This window comes from Gasterosteus aculeatus, chromosome 7 (assembly GCF_964276395.1).
Source record: "Gasterosteus aculeatus chromosome 7, fGasAcu3.hap1.1, whole genome shotgun sequence".
Lineage (NCBI taxonomy): Eukaryota > Metazoa > Chordata > Actinopteri > Perciformes > Gasterosteidae > Gasterosteus > Gasterosteus aculeatus.
Window position 1 is genome coordinate 22321686 of NC_135694.1, and position 15797 is coordinate 22337482.

The 15797-nt window shown below is 44.2% G+C and overlaps 3 protein-coding genes across 4 annotated transcripts in view; 2 read left to right on the forward strand and 1 right to left on the reverse strand.

Moving 5' to 3' along the window:
* The first annotated feature begins 583 nt into the window (after positions 1-583).
* Positions 584-8911, forward strand: ubtd2 (ubiquitin domain containing 2). The gene is made up of 3 exons (XM_040180829.2): positions 584-911; positions 2695-2931; positions 7522-8911. Exons 1-3 carry the CDS (start codon positions 842-844, stop codon positions 7983-7985), a joined length of 771 nt encoding a protein of 256 aa, XP_040036763.1. The 5' UTR covers positions 584-841; the 3' UTR covers positions 7986-8911.
* Positions 8912-10433: 1522 nt separating this feature from the next.
* Positions 10434-13519, forward strand: il12bb (interleukin 12B, b). 2 transcript variants are annotated; one of them, XM_040180816.2, is made up of 9 exons: positions 10434-10721; positions 11126-11219; positions 11336-11437; positions 11630-11815; positions 12260-12362; positions 12455-12630; positions 12802-12959; positions 13046-13164; positions 13298-13510. In XM_040180816.2, the coding sequence occupies exons 1-9, from the start codon at positions 10632-10634 to the stop codon at positions 13332-13334; spliced, it is 1065 nt and encodes a 354-aa protein (XP_040036750.2). In that variant the 5' UTR covers positions 10434-10631; the 3' UTR covers positions 13335-13510. The 2 variants fall into 2 exon arrangements, with proteins under 2 accessions (XP_040036750.2, XP_040036749.2); XM_040180815.2 differs by having other exon boundaries at positions 10515-10721; positions 13295-13519.
* A 104-nt stretch (positions 13520-13623) lies between these two features.
* The window catches only part of ublcp1 (ubiquitin-like domain containing CTD phosphatase 1), a gene marked incomplete in the record, with an annotated part of 4488 nt that continues 2314 nt past the window's right edge, over positions 13624-15797 (reverse strand). The window contains 2 exon segments of the mRNA XM_078105226.1: positions 13624-15255; positions 15516-15637. Coding sequence (XP_077961352.1) covers positions 15228-15255; positions 15516-15637 — 150 coding nt within the window.

Genomic DNA, 15797 nt, shown 5'->3' on the forward strand with positions numbered 1-15797 from the left:
ATAGAGTGAGTAGAAAATGCTTCAACAGAGATGAGAAGATTACAAGGCAACATTGATAATATGGAACACAATTGAAATGAAATGTCACGGTGTAATGAAAACCTTGTGTGTCTTGATTCCTAATAGTTCATATGTAATAGAATAAAATAACATAGAAGAGACCCCCTCGTTGGGAAAGTTACAACCTAAGAAGCTAATACAATTTCATCAAGACAAACTTCTATGGAAAAATGAGTAGCACAATAACTACATTTCTCTGTATCACACACTGTGTGTGTGTGTGTGTGGAATAGAATATCAGCCTTCTGTTTAACATGAATTTGAATCTCTGAGGCCAGCAGTAGGCCCACAGCAGGAGTCCTCCTCGGCACTCACAAACAAGGTTAAGTGATTTGCTGTGACTTCTTTAGGACAGAAAACACACACACACACACACACACACACAGTCAAACAATCCCAAATAAACATAAGGGCCACGCAGATGTGTCAAAGAACCTCATCATCAACTGAGTCAAAGGAGGCTGCATCCTTCTTATGTTACAGTTCACTTCTCCTTTGTTCTCCCCCCTCTTCTCTCCCCCTCTCTCCTTCCTGTCCCTCGGTCACCTTGCAGCGATGCGAGCCTCTCTGCGGGTCTTCATCTCTCCGCCTTCCCCACAGATGAAGATGAGGGGGCCCGCTGAGCCCCGCCAGCGCTGAGAGGAGGAGAAAAAAAGGGAAGGACGGGAGGAAGTAAAGAAGGGGAGGAGGAGGGGGCGGGGGGAGAGGGGCTAGTGGATGTAGCTCTAGCTGTGGGCCGGGGGGTGAGCTACCTAACCCGGGCTGCTCTGCCGAAACACCCATGGGTGGCTGTGTGGGGAGCCACCACGACTCCTCGGGCAGCTTGAACGAGAACTCGGACGGCAACGGAGGTAACCGAGAGGACGCCTCTGCGCGTTGCGCCGCGCTTCTTTATTTCGCATATTTTATTTGTTTTGTCGGGGGTCCTGTTGGCTTGCTTTTTTTTTTGCACGCTGTGCTGGTCGGGGGTCTTCTTCGCTCCCCTCGGTCCCCGAGCCGAGGACGGGCACAGGCTCCCCTCCCCTCCCCGCTATCGCGCTCCACGCAGCGGGCCTTCCGGAGAGAAACGACGCCTCCCCGCTACTTTTCTAAAGTGGTGTGGCTGGAGGGGTGGAGGAGGGAGGGTGGGGGTGGCGGTGTATTTACTGTGCGGCGCTTTCCTCCCTTTTGTTCTTTGGCGTTTGACTGAGCTAGCCGGCTAAAATGTAGCCCCGTTAGCTTGCTAGCTTTTCTGCATAACAAATATGGGTCACGGACGCCGGGCGCTCGCGCGGGACGGATGCTCTCTGGTTTTAATCCGTTATCTCCCTGGTTTTTATCCGTTATATCCATTTTTTTTGTTTTATTTCTTTCGCATGCTTCGTGCCATTTTTAAAGTGTCGGCGAGAAAAGGAGGACGAGGATGTCAAAACTTAAAGAGCGCTTCAGCGCGGTGATAAAAGGAAGCGCGTTGTTTACTTTGGTGATTTGGTGAGCGAGGCCCGCAGAGCATAAAACCCCGAGTTGTTCCTCAGATGTGCGCCAAACAGTGCGTGCAATATTCTGTAGTAATAAAATCCCAAACATATTAATAAGACGTAACTATTTTTTTTAATAGGCATACCGTAACCGTAAAAACAATGCGTCTTAATTTCTAAACTTCTGGGCAGTGAGTTCCTTGAATCAGAGGTCTGGAGATGAAGGAGATGCAGTCCGGTTCCTCCTCCTCGACCCTGCATCCGTCTCTCTGTGTCTTGGACTTCCTCTGCTGTCACGTGACGAGCTCTCAGGGTAACAGGAAGCTGCTGTGCGGCGTTAAAACCAGATGCAGATGTCACTCGACACCCTGCTCGATGGGGACAGAGGCCGTTGCACATGTCAACTTATCTGTTTTCACCAAAGCAGCTTTCATAACTATCTTAATCTGGTTCATGGCGCTGTGGTGTTTTGGTTTAAAATCCTCTTTTACACATGCTGCCCCCCCCCTCCTCCCCCATACATCAATAGAAGTCAATATAAGTGTATGTAAGCGTTGTATTTGAAGGTCGGTGTAATCGGACTGTGCCATGTGACCATCAGAGAACATGTGTACCAGCAGCAGGTGTAACTCAACACCTTCATCCGTCATCCTCTCTTCTGTCTCTGTGTTGCACGCACAGACACACACATACGCACACTGTGCCGTACCTGTGGTCCCCTTCGTTGTTGATCCAGATGGTGTTATTCGTCAGCCATTCTGCTGCAGATGGGGCTCTGTTACACGCTATAACCTCAACCGGGTAGCTGAGTAGAGTAACGCAACACGTGCAGCTCCGGTTGAGCTCCGTCTGATCGGGAGCTCCGTGAACAGATCACATGATCTGTCATCAGTTGCGAGCAGTCTTACAAGAAACTGATGCTTTGTTTCACTTATACTTTACTCTTCATCCCAATACATAATTTTCATCTTCTTGTGTATCCTGTGCCCCCCCTCTCTCTGACTGTCATTTTCCACTCTCCCTACATCTGCTTTTCCTACACCCTCCTCTCCATCCCCCTTTTCCTCTTTCCTCACATCTTTCTATTTACTCCAACCTCACGTTCATACTTCCTCCCACCCGCCCTCCTGTCTCCTGCTTTGTACCCCCCCCCCCCTCTCCTCCTCCCCCTTCCCAGTGACTCTAGGGCGTAACCAGCCCCTGAAGAGAGAACGGCCTAAATGGAAAAGTGACTACCCGATGACTGAAGGCCAGCTGCGCAGCAAAAGAGATGAGTTCTGGGACACGGCGCCGGCCTTCGAGGGGCGGAAGGAGATCTGGGACGCGCTGCGGGCCGCGGCCAGCGCCTTCGAGGCCAACGACCACCTGCTGGCTCAGGCCATCCTCGACGGGGCCAGCATCACACTGCCGCACGGTAACGCACATTTCCACAGCGCTGGACGTAGCATAGTGTTGGTTCTACTCTCCATGAAACACTGCGAGAGGTGCTGGATGTAGGACTTTGCAGTGGACGGTTATTCCCACAACTCCCTTCCACAGAGACTCAGACTCAGGAAATCAGCTTCAGAGTATTTCTTAACAGTTTGAGGCTTTGCTGGAAGTTGCAGATCTTTTTTTAAATTATTTTTTATATGTGCCGGATCACGATAGACACTCGCTGCATTCTTAAACTCTGCTGCATATCAAGTCAAGCTCCTCGTACACTAGCAGCCGGCAGTCGGCATTGAATACCCTTGAATTTGCACGGTTGCTCATTCTTCTAAAACCGGTAGCTGTATGGATTTAAAAACAGTTTGAAACGATTAGTTTGTACCGTATATAGAATTAGTATGAAGCATATAAGGTGGACACACTGAGGGTGACTTGCTTCCCTTCCACCTGCCAAATATCAATAACAACTCTTAGATTCAGATGTCTGCAGCAACTCTTTAAGTATGATTTGAACTGAGGGGCAATGGGAAGTATTTCCCAAGTGTCATCTGATGTTCTGGTCTGAAAAACAGCAAGTTAACTTTGCCACTCATGACTATTCTTTTACGTTAGGGGGAGCTGCTCTGCACACAAAGAATGAGTGTTGAATCTGTATGAACGACGAGCATTGACAGTATTTGGCTGGCAGTTAAAGTACACCTCCATGATGCCATTGTGAAGTTTAGTTATCAGGTGGTGTATAGTGTACTTTGAGGAATCAATACATAACTCATTTAAAGAGGCGTATCCATGGTAGGATGTAATGACGTAATCACTCAGGTGCGTATACAGACAGTGTATCCTCTCAAAGAGTATCACATAGAACAAATCAATACAGCCGGCTCAGATTCAAATAACAGAACCGTTCCACACACTTCTGCTGTGTTCACACCAAAAGCAAAGTTAATTTTTGCAATTTATATTTTCTTAAATGTGTTTCTTCCGGAGTGGCTGTGATGTACAACCGTCAATAACGAACCTTCGCTTTTGAATCTTTTATAGTTTTGCTCGCCAGGGTTGAATCCAGGTTCTTTCAATGAATGTATTTTGTTGATGTAGTGCTCATTCGCCGCAGTGGATATGTGATGCATTTTCAAGATTTTCAGCAATTTGTTTGTGAATTTGTGACGAATCAGGCGCCCGAGGCAGAAAGCAGCTGCTGCTGTTGTTAAGTAAACAACAACGCCCGGGAGGAGGCAAACCAGTAGGTTCAAAAACCAGTAGGGGCGTAACACCGGCGCTGACGGGCGGAGGATCGCAACACTTGGCTTTCGCAAGACACATTTACAAGATTTTATACATTTTTTTTGCACTGCATCATTCGCTTCAAACGCGTCGTTCACGCCGCCCCGTTAAAAATATGCGGCGTTCGCAACCATTCGCTGTGCGTTAACTTTGCATGGAATCTACTCACGCTTCGCTTTTGGTATGAGAGCAGCATTAGTTGCTTGTGCAGGTTTTCTATTTGTGGATGTGTGTTACTCTCTTGAGTCATAATTTATTTAATAGTCATATTACCTCAACAGAAGGAATCGTTGCCTTTCCTCTTCAGTCTGTGATGGCATCCTGTGTTTATCTGTCCCTCCAGATAGTAGAAGTACATATAATCAATATATAGGGATGAAAGAAGATTGTCCTACAATATTGTTTTTTCTGGTGCTGTGTCAATTCCCAAAACGGCCGTAGATCTAAGGTTATTATATGCAAATAATGCCCCTTTTGAAAAATCAAAGGCCGTTTATTTTGTAACGGCTGTTGTAACAGCCAGACAGATTTGCCCCGTCAGTTGCGCTAAGTCTCAAGGTCAGCTTTGTCCGGGGACGATGTGGCTGTCACAGTTTCCAACAGACAGACTTTCCCTCCTCTTTCATAGTTCGGCCAGGTCAGATCAGATCCCAATGTGCTGCAGATGTGGATTCCCCGGGCCTGATGTCACCACTTCTCCAATGCAGCACTGCAGAGCAAAGAGCCGCCAGCTCCCTCAGATGTCAGAATCACTCAAAGCCTTTTCTATCGCGCCTGTTTTTTTTTTTGTTGCTCTACCGGCTACTTGGGGACAGCAGTGCTCTGTTGTCATGCAAGATTGTAACTGGCGTTAGACACAAAGTACAGATGTGAAGGATATTAGTGTAGCAGGTATATTTTAGGGACAAACGTGTTGGACAAATCATCTTTTTTTTTTTCTTGGTGAGGGCAGAAGGAAAGTTTGGTTTTTGTCAAAGCTGTTACATATCCTGAGCACAACGTGAACTATGACATGTTACAGAATTGTCTTGCAGTCCATTCGATAATTGAGAAATTCCCCTGGAAAGCACAAATGTGGTGTCATTGTGGTAAAGATGGAAGTCAAAGTCATCAGGACTAATTGAGCCTGTCGGGATTATTACACTATTGACATTCAATGCGACATATGAACACAACAAACATGTTTTCTGACGTGTTCTCGTTCTGTTTATACACATGCATATCGGTTCGGCCGTGCGGTTTTATTCTCTAGTCTTTTATGTATTCAGACGTTTGCTCTTCAGGGACGCTGCTCTCCCCGCAAAGCATTTGAGAATTCGGAAAGTCCTGAGAGAACTCTTTTTAAGAAGTTTGAATGACCTGCATTACTCTACTAGAGTGCAGACCATCGTTGCCGTTTTTTTAAGCATTCACAATGGACCCTTTTCACTCGTTAAGATGCATTAGTCTCCTTCTTTAGTGCATCTTATTGGATTGAGACCAACTTGATCTGCCAAAGTGACTCTGAGGCAGAAGACGTGAGCCATTTGCATCTGCTGCTGTATTTTATCCCACTTTCAACAAATTAAAACCTTCATTAATTCACATCATGTGAAGCCTTATGTTTCAGCCCCAACAGTCAAATTCCTTCATGGGGGACTATGAAAAAGAGCCGTGCAGCAACAAAATACCTTTTAATGTAAAGAGATGTTCATCTCCATTAAATATCTTAAATGAAGTCTTAACCAGAAGAAGATACAAGCTGAGGAACTGGCAGGAAACAAAGCAGCGTCTGCCGCTGTGTCAATAACAATAACACACAAAACTGAGGCTCCATGTAATTGATTTTATATGGGATTTGATTTTTGACACACACACACATATACCCATTTTCTTCCTCCAATAGCCCCTCTTTAATTCTTTAGATTCAGTTATCCAGGCCTGCGAAGGGAGGGGGGATTCTATTTGACCTTCGGTGTTTTAAGGGGGCAAAAGGCCGTCAAGTAAAACTGAGGATCAAGGGCGACACTGTAAGCGTGTGAGTTCCTCGACAAGCCCGGGTGAGGCTAGAATCTTCCATTACTTTGATAAAAACACTGTTTTGCCGGTGAAGTTGTGTAGATTGTTAAAATGACCGCAGGAGTTTACTTTAAATAAAATCCCTTTACTTTGGGATCTGGTATTCTAAGGTTATGAGAGGGACTCTAATGACGTTGTTATGGTGAGCATCAGAGGGGCGTAGCTAAAGATGAAACGCTGGTGGTTAAACGAATGACTTCCGCTTGTTGCTTGGTGTAAAAATAACGTGAGTATTTTTGTTTTGTGGCGAGTGCTGTTGTCGTAAGGCGCTGCACACTTTCTATCCACACCGCCGCACATTTCAGTTCTGGAAACAATGGGAGTGACGCAGTCGTTCGCCTCTCACATTCGCTTTGCCGACCGCGGCGAGCAGAAAGCAACATCCTGTAGGCCGCCGCTGAGTCATCGCGGCCGCGCTGACCACACAACTCACTGCTTCCTGAAGTCCTGAAACAACACAGCAGAGCCACGAACTGTTCCATTGTTTATAGTCTTTTTACGGGGGAATTATCATCCTTGTTTTGATTTGTCTGAAAATCCCCTGGTGGATCCTTTGAGGGGGGCAGGGGGGGGCCCTGCAAACACCACTATATTCCGTTTTCTGTTGGCGGAATTCTTTGACCGCTTCTCATCCAGCTCTATTCTGTGTCTGAATCACAGTAGATCAAAAGTGACGGAGTAGATTTTTAAGACACACAAAATCCATTTTCTTTTGCTTTCAATCCTCTTTCCTCGGGCTTTTCTTTTTCTACTGGGACTTCTTTTCTCCAGTTCATTTTATTACAGCAAAATGAGTCCAGCCTTTGGCTTTGTTCAACGGAAAAAAAGTTATGTGACTGACTTTCAGATCAAGAGTGCAACAATGAAAATATATAAAAGCAAACTTCTATTTAGATGCAACACAAATGTGCCAATAAGCAGTCAAGCTCGTGCACAGCGAGGCGCGCGGAAGCACTTCCTATCCACACCCCGGATAACATAATGAACATAATTTGAGGGAAAGTTTGGGTGACATGTTCAGTTATTAATTGCTCAGTGTTGGAAATACCAAGTTAAACATTCACCCGGTGTACAGAATGTACGTGTGTATGCACACTGATAATGGTGTGATGATTACAGTAAGCTGTGAATTCCCAGCAGGTATCTGACATGACATGCAATTAAAATCAACTTAGGAGGCAAATAAAACATTCCTCTGACCTTTGACCCACTTTTCCGCTCCCCCCACCAGGAGCTCTGACCGAATGCTACGACGAACTGGGGAATCGCTACCAGCTGCCGGTCTACTGCCTCTCTCCCCCCGTCAACATGATCGAAGAGCGCTCCGACGAGCCCGACGGCTCCGACCCGGACTCCGCCGGCGACCCCGCCTCGGGGGGGGAGTGCCAGCTCCGGCTGCGCCTCTCCACGGGCCGCGACCTCCGGCTGGCGGTCCGCTCCGCCGACACGGTGGGCATGATGAAGCGCCGCCTGCACGCTCAGGAGGGCGTGCCCGCCGCCACCCAGCGCTGGTTCTTCTCCGGCCGGCCGCTGACTGACAGGCTGCGCCTGGACCAGCTCAACATCTCCAGGGACTACGTGGTGCAGGTCATCCTCAGCCAGCCGCCGCCCACAAGCGGACACACAGCGGAGGCCGCCGGGCCGGTGGAAGGAGGCGCAGCGGTGCCGGAAGAGCCGACGCCGGTGGAGAATTGACTCGGCCCCGATCTCCGGAGGAGAGGGGTGTGTGGGGGGGGATGGATGACGAGGGAGACGAAAAGGAATGAAAGTTGATTTTGACTTTCCTTTTTTCTGCTCCACTCTTCTCTTGTAGTTTTTAAGGAGAAGGGCTTTTGTTCGGGTGGAGGTCGGCTGTCTGCCGTAGCAAAGAAGACTCTTCTTTGAGAATTGAGAAAGGGACTCATTCTTTTGGTTTTACATGTTGAAACTTTTTTGAAGTCTTTTTAACTGTTCCCATGGAAACCAAACAACAAAAAGAGAACTAGTGCATAAAAGACTTTCTTAGCAACACCGTTGTTCATATATTTCTGCTTCTAGGCGTTTCAGTTTCTGTTCAAGTCGGGATCCCTTGCAAAATTTGGTCGGCAGAATTCTGTTCATGAGGCCACAGGGTTTTACATTACATGTCATTTAGCTGACGCTTTTATCCAAAGCGACTTACAATAAGTGCATTCAACCATAGGGTACAAACTCAGAAGAACAAGAAAAGTGCATACATTACATACGTACACATAGAACTGCATTTTCATTACAATAGAATTGAAGAAAAAGAACGAAGACGCTGAAACAATCGTGACAGTCTTTTGAATGGAGTCATTATACCGTGCTGTAAGGAATGGTCGCTATAATAAACAGATGTGTCCTCACTCGTTAAGAAGTTGTAGTTTGGGGCGACGTCTCACCAAGCTGCTGCTGGATTAGATGCTTTATTTCAATCGTGTAATAAACATGCAGTAGTCAGTCAGCCTTTTTGAGTGTGTGTGTGAATAAGCGTGTGTGTGTGCGTGGATGTTTGTAAATGATCAAAACACAACCACAATTATTTGTGTGGGAAAAGAATGGAACATCAGCAACAGAGTTGCATATTTTGATTAAAAAAAATAAAAAGTTTTAAATTAAAATTGGTAATTGTTTCTAGTCATCACTTGCTGTCTAATTATTCGTTTTGAGTATGGTTTGGGTTTAGAAGTGGAACAAAACATAGTGGCAGTTACAATGCAATTTTACATTTAAAGGGAAAAACATATTTGCTTTCGAGAGATCGGCACCACTCGTGTCTGCTTGGGAAATATCAATCTGTAGCCAGCAGCTAGCTTAGCTTAGCATAAGCATTGGGAACCGGAAACCTGGCTCTGTCTAACGGTACGGGTGAGTCCCATCAGCACCTCCGTCTCTATTGGCTTTGACGATTCCACAGGTGGATCTTCTACCTCTTGGACCCGGCTCACTGTTTGCTAGTTCTTCCAGTCTCGACGTAAAACCTAATCTTTCAACACATGTGGCATCCACATTTCGGCCATCAAACATTGCACATTCTGCTTTACCACAAAACGAATTCCCTTCCATCAAATTCCTCATTCCAGCCAGACAGAACATTGGAAAATTCCATTAAAAAAAAAGCCTTGCTGATGCAGAGAGACCTCTTCTAGTCTAGAGAGAAGACTAATGCCAGCTGGCATTCCCAGCTTGAGAAGAAAAATGCGAATGTCAATCAGCCGGTGAGAGAATGTGGGGGTGGTTGACCTGTGTGCTAAAAGCGTCTCTGCCCCGAGTGACGTAATCGGCCTGGTGGTGTTAGTTTGTGCACTTGACCTTTGATTGGGTGAGTTAAAGGCCCTCTTCCATGCTGTTGAATGTGAAAGGTCACTCTCTTCATAGGTTTCATTTTCTTTGTGCCCAAAGATTATTATTATTAATACATTCCTTTTTTTATTTTTGTAATCGTGGAATCATGTGTGTGTTGTGGTCTCAATTAAGTTAATTAACTGTTTCTGAGCAACACACTTTTTTCAGAAACAACGCTCACCACATATGAGCCATAGTCATCTATTACCAGAGCAATGTTGAATCAGAAGGACCCTCCACAACGAGTTGTATTCGTTTTTTGTTGTTTTATCGTTTCATTACAGATGCAGCCACACTGGCACGGTGAAATGTTAGTGGTTAAAACTGGAGCACAATGAATGATGGAAAGTCCTCCATAGATCATAACACGCTACACAGGTAACTTCCCAGATGAGATACATACCAATTTGTTTTCTACAAGAGCATTTTCTTCACAAACCAAATGTACTAACCCACATGGGACTCTCACGAACACATAACGAACCCTTTCATCACAGCGGGTCTGTTCTCTTTTACACTAGAATTTGTTTTCACCTTTTGCTTTCTTGTTCCTGAGGACTTTTTTTTCCGTCCCTTGCTTTCATGAGCATTTTCCAGGGTACCTTTAGTGATACAACACACCACACTAGTCATGTGCAAACAATTGAGCCTTTCCACTTCCCTTTCTACGGAGGTTTCTGTCTCCATTGTCAGGCTTGACTAACCCTCCACATTGGTCAGTGCGGCCGCAGGATCATAAGCACAATTCAACAATGGATTGTATTGTATAATAAACTCCACTTCTTCCTCATGTGAGTCAGACAAAAGAGGAAGCTCATCCATAGGAGGATAATGTCAATCTTGTCCCTCGCTTCCTAGTTAATCAAAACGCTCCTGGTGTTTCCAAGTGATGGACAACATCGTGACCTTAAGTCAACAAACCCACACACAGGGGACAGTTCCTCTTGTCTGGGTTTTTTCAACCTTCTGCCTCCTTTACATAAATACGCCGACAGCATGCGGAGTTTATGCAGACACGCTGAACACAGAAGAGCATCTCACCTCATCTGCTGTCCTCATCGGATCATCACGTCCACTTGTTCCAAGGTAAGATCTACTCATTTAGGTTATCTATTAACAGTTTTGTTCAGCAGTTCCCAAAAAAGAGTTGCAAGAAAGTAAATTACTTTCTATTTTTTTACTTCCTCAGCATCCTGAAAAAAATATTTAAATCAAACCGCTGCTTTTTTCAGGTTTAGCCATTTTTTTTCTCCCTCCGTTAAATAAAGAAAAGTATCGTACTTTCTACTGCAATGCTTTTCTTTTGAAAAACAAAAAAGTTTGAAACTGTTGGTGAAACAACAAATTTCGTATCCGGATGGGGGATTTTTGTTTTGTTTTTGAATAATCATATATGTGCATCCTCAAGAGTCGCAGCCTCATGGCGCATTAGAAAGAGCACATGACTGTTCCTCTGTTTATGTACCTGTCCCCGTTGTCCTTTCTCCCAGATGCATGCGTTGTTCCTGATGGTCCTCTGTGCTGGACTGTGGCCCGTCGGCTCCAGCAGTATAGAATACAGTATAGAAGCTCTGATGGATAATGGTTGGTTTAGCTCCTCTTTTCTCTACTAAATGCTCCTCTTCATTATTGTCTTTGCCTTGATGCCGATTCCAGCCAGTCTGTGTTAATGTGTGTTTTATTGTCTCGGATTGAACCAGTTCTGGCCCTGAAGGTGCGTCACGGTGTGGCCACCAAAGCGTCGGTTCCTCTGAGCTGTGGAGAAGCTTATGAAAACCAGCGTGTGCTTTGGAAGAAAAACGGTAATACGACTGTTATAAGTAATACTACGTTTGCTCTCACTGGTGCTCCTAATAGTACTTGTGCAGATTGGATACATTACTAATACATCTTAAAAATATTTTCTGATTAAAACCAAACTTCAGTCAGATTTTTCTGTGTTTTTCTGAGATTTGAGCCATGATTGTTCCATTGATCTGTTGTCCTTGTCTCAGGCGAGTGGATCAATCCACCTCTGGAGGGGAACCAGGTCCAGGTCGAAGTGAAAGAGATGGATGGAGGAAACTACACTTGTCACCTCGGTCCAGACGGAGATTACCTGAATCACACTGTGATCCTGGTCCAACTAGAATCAGGCCACAAGATTGGACAAGACATACTGACAAAACAATCAGACATCGGTGAGTAGAATAAGATGGAGAGAAAAACATTGAGACGCACACATTGGGAGAAAAGACTAAATGAGAGAGGATAGATGGTTTGTGTAATAGGAGAGAGGTTTTGTGAGGGGTGAGGTGGCGTCGGAATAGAAAGGGGAGAGAACAGAGAGAGAGGGAGAGAGGGGGGGTGATTGTTACCAGAGGGGAGAAAACAATCCCTGTAGCATAAACTACAAAATGGGAAAAAGCTTTGAGTAGCATTAAAACAGTTTTTTTCTCAGGTTAAAAAAAAATCCTCCTTTCTCGAGCTGTGTGCCAAATGCAATGATTTACTGACGCTTAAATGCTGGGACCTTCAAAATAAATCGCTTTGAAACACAAACACGTAGAGATGAATTGTTCACACGAGCATTAAACACACAGGGAAAGACTTTTAGAGTGCTAACAGTGCTTCTGCTCCTTCAGGTCACATTCACTGTTCAGCATATAACTACAGCTCCTTCCACTGCACCTGGAAGAGATCCAAGCTGAGAGAAAGCGCTTCTGTGCTCCTCGTAAGGGCAGAACGGTAAAAACAAAATGCAAATATTTATATTAATCAGGATTGGATCCTGTGTCCTGGATTAGAGTGTTGTATCAATCAGTTTCTCCTCAATCCAGTCAATCCAGTTATTCGGAAATATCCTGTGAGCTGGATGCTGATGGATCAGGGATCCACTGCCAGGACGCCAGCTGCCCACACAAAGAGGAGCAGCACCGCATCCGCCTCATCGTCTACATTTACATTGGTTATTATCTCGAGGTCTACACTAGGTTGTTCTACCTGAGAGATATTGGTAAGTCACTGTATTCTCTTTTCTCAGTGAATATGGTAGTTTGGGTTTCACAAAAACTCACTGTCATCCATTCCTCCTCATTCACTTGCTATCGTCTTGCTATTGCTTCTGTCCTGACCCTCCGTCACCTGCCTCGCCTCCCTTCCTACACCCCCCCCCCCCCCCCTTCAGTGAGGCCGGATGCACTCCCCAACCTGCGCGGTAATAAGAAGGAGTTCAGCTGGAGCCACCCCGACTCCTGGGAGAAGCCGTGCACCTACTTTGCCCTGCAGTTCCAGGTCAAGGTGGTCAAAAAAGGATTGTCCTGTGACAGTACGGAGCACATAATGGTAATATACACGGCACACAGTGTTAGTGTAAAGATACCTTTGCTGACTTCCAGTTACATCACATTTGGATCTTTTCTCTTGTGCAGTTAGAAGAGACTCCGGAAACAAAGTATGAGCTCAACATTAAAACCAAGAAGTATACATTCTGTGTGCGAGCTCAGGACAAACACACCCAGGGGCCGTTTAGCCCATGGAGCTTTTGCACGTAAGTATATAACTTATAAGTTGATGTTTGCAGATACATCATTTGATGAGATCATAGGATTTATCCAAATAATACCAATACACGCAACAAAGATCTGATCTAAACTGTTTCATTCTATCTTTTCCATCAGCAGAGCAAATCCAAAAAGCCAAGAATGTGTCCCGACATAAAGGACATTTGCAATCCTTGTGCAAGACATTTTGCAATCCACAAAAACTACTGAAATGTACAGTATTTATTGATCTCTAAAGAGTATCTTGTTAAAATGATTATTTTCTATCTTATTAAATAGAATTGTTGCTAAAATGTTTATTAAAAATGTCCCAATAAATAAACTAAAATATTGATATACTGCACGTTCTGCATTTTTGTCCAACCCCTCAAATGTATTTCATATACAGTGGTAATCCTTGTAAAATATTTTACATTACTCCAAAAACAATGGCCAACACAGGTAAGTTAGGTACAAAAAAAGGTTTATTGTCATATTTACAGCCAGGATGTTAAGGATGTGATGAGGAAAAGACAAAAGGCAGATCTCAAGAAACAAAATGGAGTTGAATATCCAAGAGCTGTTAATCCAACAAAATAAAAATAAAAATAAAAATCACATCCCTGATGAAGAACTTTGGGTGCTCATGAATTCGGATACGGATCCGCCTCCCGACACAACCCCTCCTTCATCCGTATCTTATCGTGACAATAAGAGCAGACGCATTCATTTCAGTAATGAAGCAGCTAACGAAAACTAAACAAAACAAATTATGTTTGTGCGCCGTGAAAGCATTTGCGTAACAACCAGTTTCAATCTCAATTTGGCTGTTAATGTCACAGTAGCTTTGAGGATTATTGCATATTATTACATGTTAAACGGGGTAGGTTTGATGCACATGGACGTCTTGGGCATTTAGGAAAAGTTCTCTCAACATTATTTACCTTTTCAATTTTCCACATTTTTTCAATAAGCTTTGCAGAAAATAATCTTGCAAGAACAACTTCAGTAAAACTATAGAACTGTTTTATGTGAAATTAGTCCAACTCAGTGCAAACAAAATATTATTGGAATAGAAATATTGTCTTTTGATGGTTAATCTCCACTCTTCAGTAAATGGAATAGGAAACATCTTAACTTCATGATAAAAGAATATTTGTATCCATTCTTACTTGCGTGGTATAGCAGAGCGGCTTGGTAGTCAAGACAACGAATGCCAACTTTTTAGTGACAGACAAGCAACTTCTTATAAGGTGAAAACCATCTGGGAGGCCAAGGAGGTTTAAAAGATCTCAAATATTTTCAGGTGCCATTTAACGAGATGTCTATTCCACACTTGACTGAAGGAGGTTTGTAGGAGTTCGTAGGTCACTGTGGACCGCGGCATGTGGCTGGTTCATGATTACTAGGGATGCAATGATCCAACCATTTTTTCCCCCCAACACCTGGGCTTTGGATATCGGGTGATACAGAGTATTGATCCAAAACTGGTGTTCAATTTATAATGCGATTACCACAGTAAGGTGAAAAGCAGGCTCATTTTTTTTATGATTAAGGCAACATTAGGCTGGACTTAAACATTGCTTTCCCAACTTCTGCTTCAAAACCAAAATAATAAATATCATAAATATATACATATAATGGATTTTTATTCAGGAATAAAATAATACATGGTAAAAAAAACCTTCAAAAGTAACAATTCCTGTGTAAACCTTTTAAATGTATCAAGAAATTGGTCCGAACTTGTATGTATTATATAGATTGGCCAGATCCAACTTGTTGGGTCAGTAGCCCGATATCCAACATCGATGCATCCCTAAGGACTGACACAGACGGGTGGTCACTGGGGTTACGGTTGTAATAAGGGCAAAGAAATGTGTGAGAACATGCGAAGATAGGAATTGGAAAGCCCATCTCAGTCCAGAGCTTTTGACAGTCGGCGTCTGCAGGTTTTAGGGTAGGATTCGTATTGCGGGTTGTAATAAAGGGCTCGTAACAGCCAAGTTTGTGTATTTGAGAACTGGATGATGGGGTAGTAGTGTCCAGCCCGAGTCTTTGATGCAGGGCCTCCTCAGTGATGCTGTCTCTTAGATAGGTACCTACACACACGGACACAATCAGTACATACAACACCCATGGACATATTTCAGAGTTTTAAATATGTTGGTGAATTTACATTGATTTCAGCCAAAGTTGTAAAAGGAAGTTCTAAGAATGCGTCGTGTCAGTACTATGCAGCATTAATGCTTTGCATACGTGTTGCTTGTCCTTTTAATCCGCTTCGTCTTTCAAAAGGACTTTGTAAACTCTTTTTTAAGAAGTGCTATATAAACAAAATGACTGTTCTTATGATTATTACCTCTCCCAGTGTTTGTGGTTGAGTCCACTGAGGTCGTCAAGCTTGGCGATTTCTTTGAGGTACTGAGCCAGTTTATAGAGTTCCCTGTCCTTCTCTCTGTTAAGATGGGCCTTCATAAAGGGTCGAATCTAACACACACACACACACACACACACACGCACACACACGCACACACACACAAAATTCAGCAAGATCTGTGCTTGGTGTTGACAATACTGAGGATGAGGCCAAAGGAAATGGCAATGATGCCGGTGGTGCCGCCTACCTTTAGTCCGTTTTGTG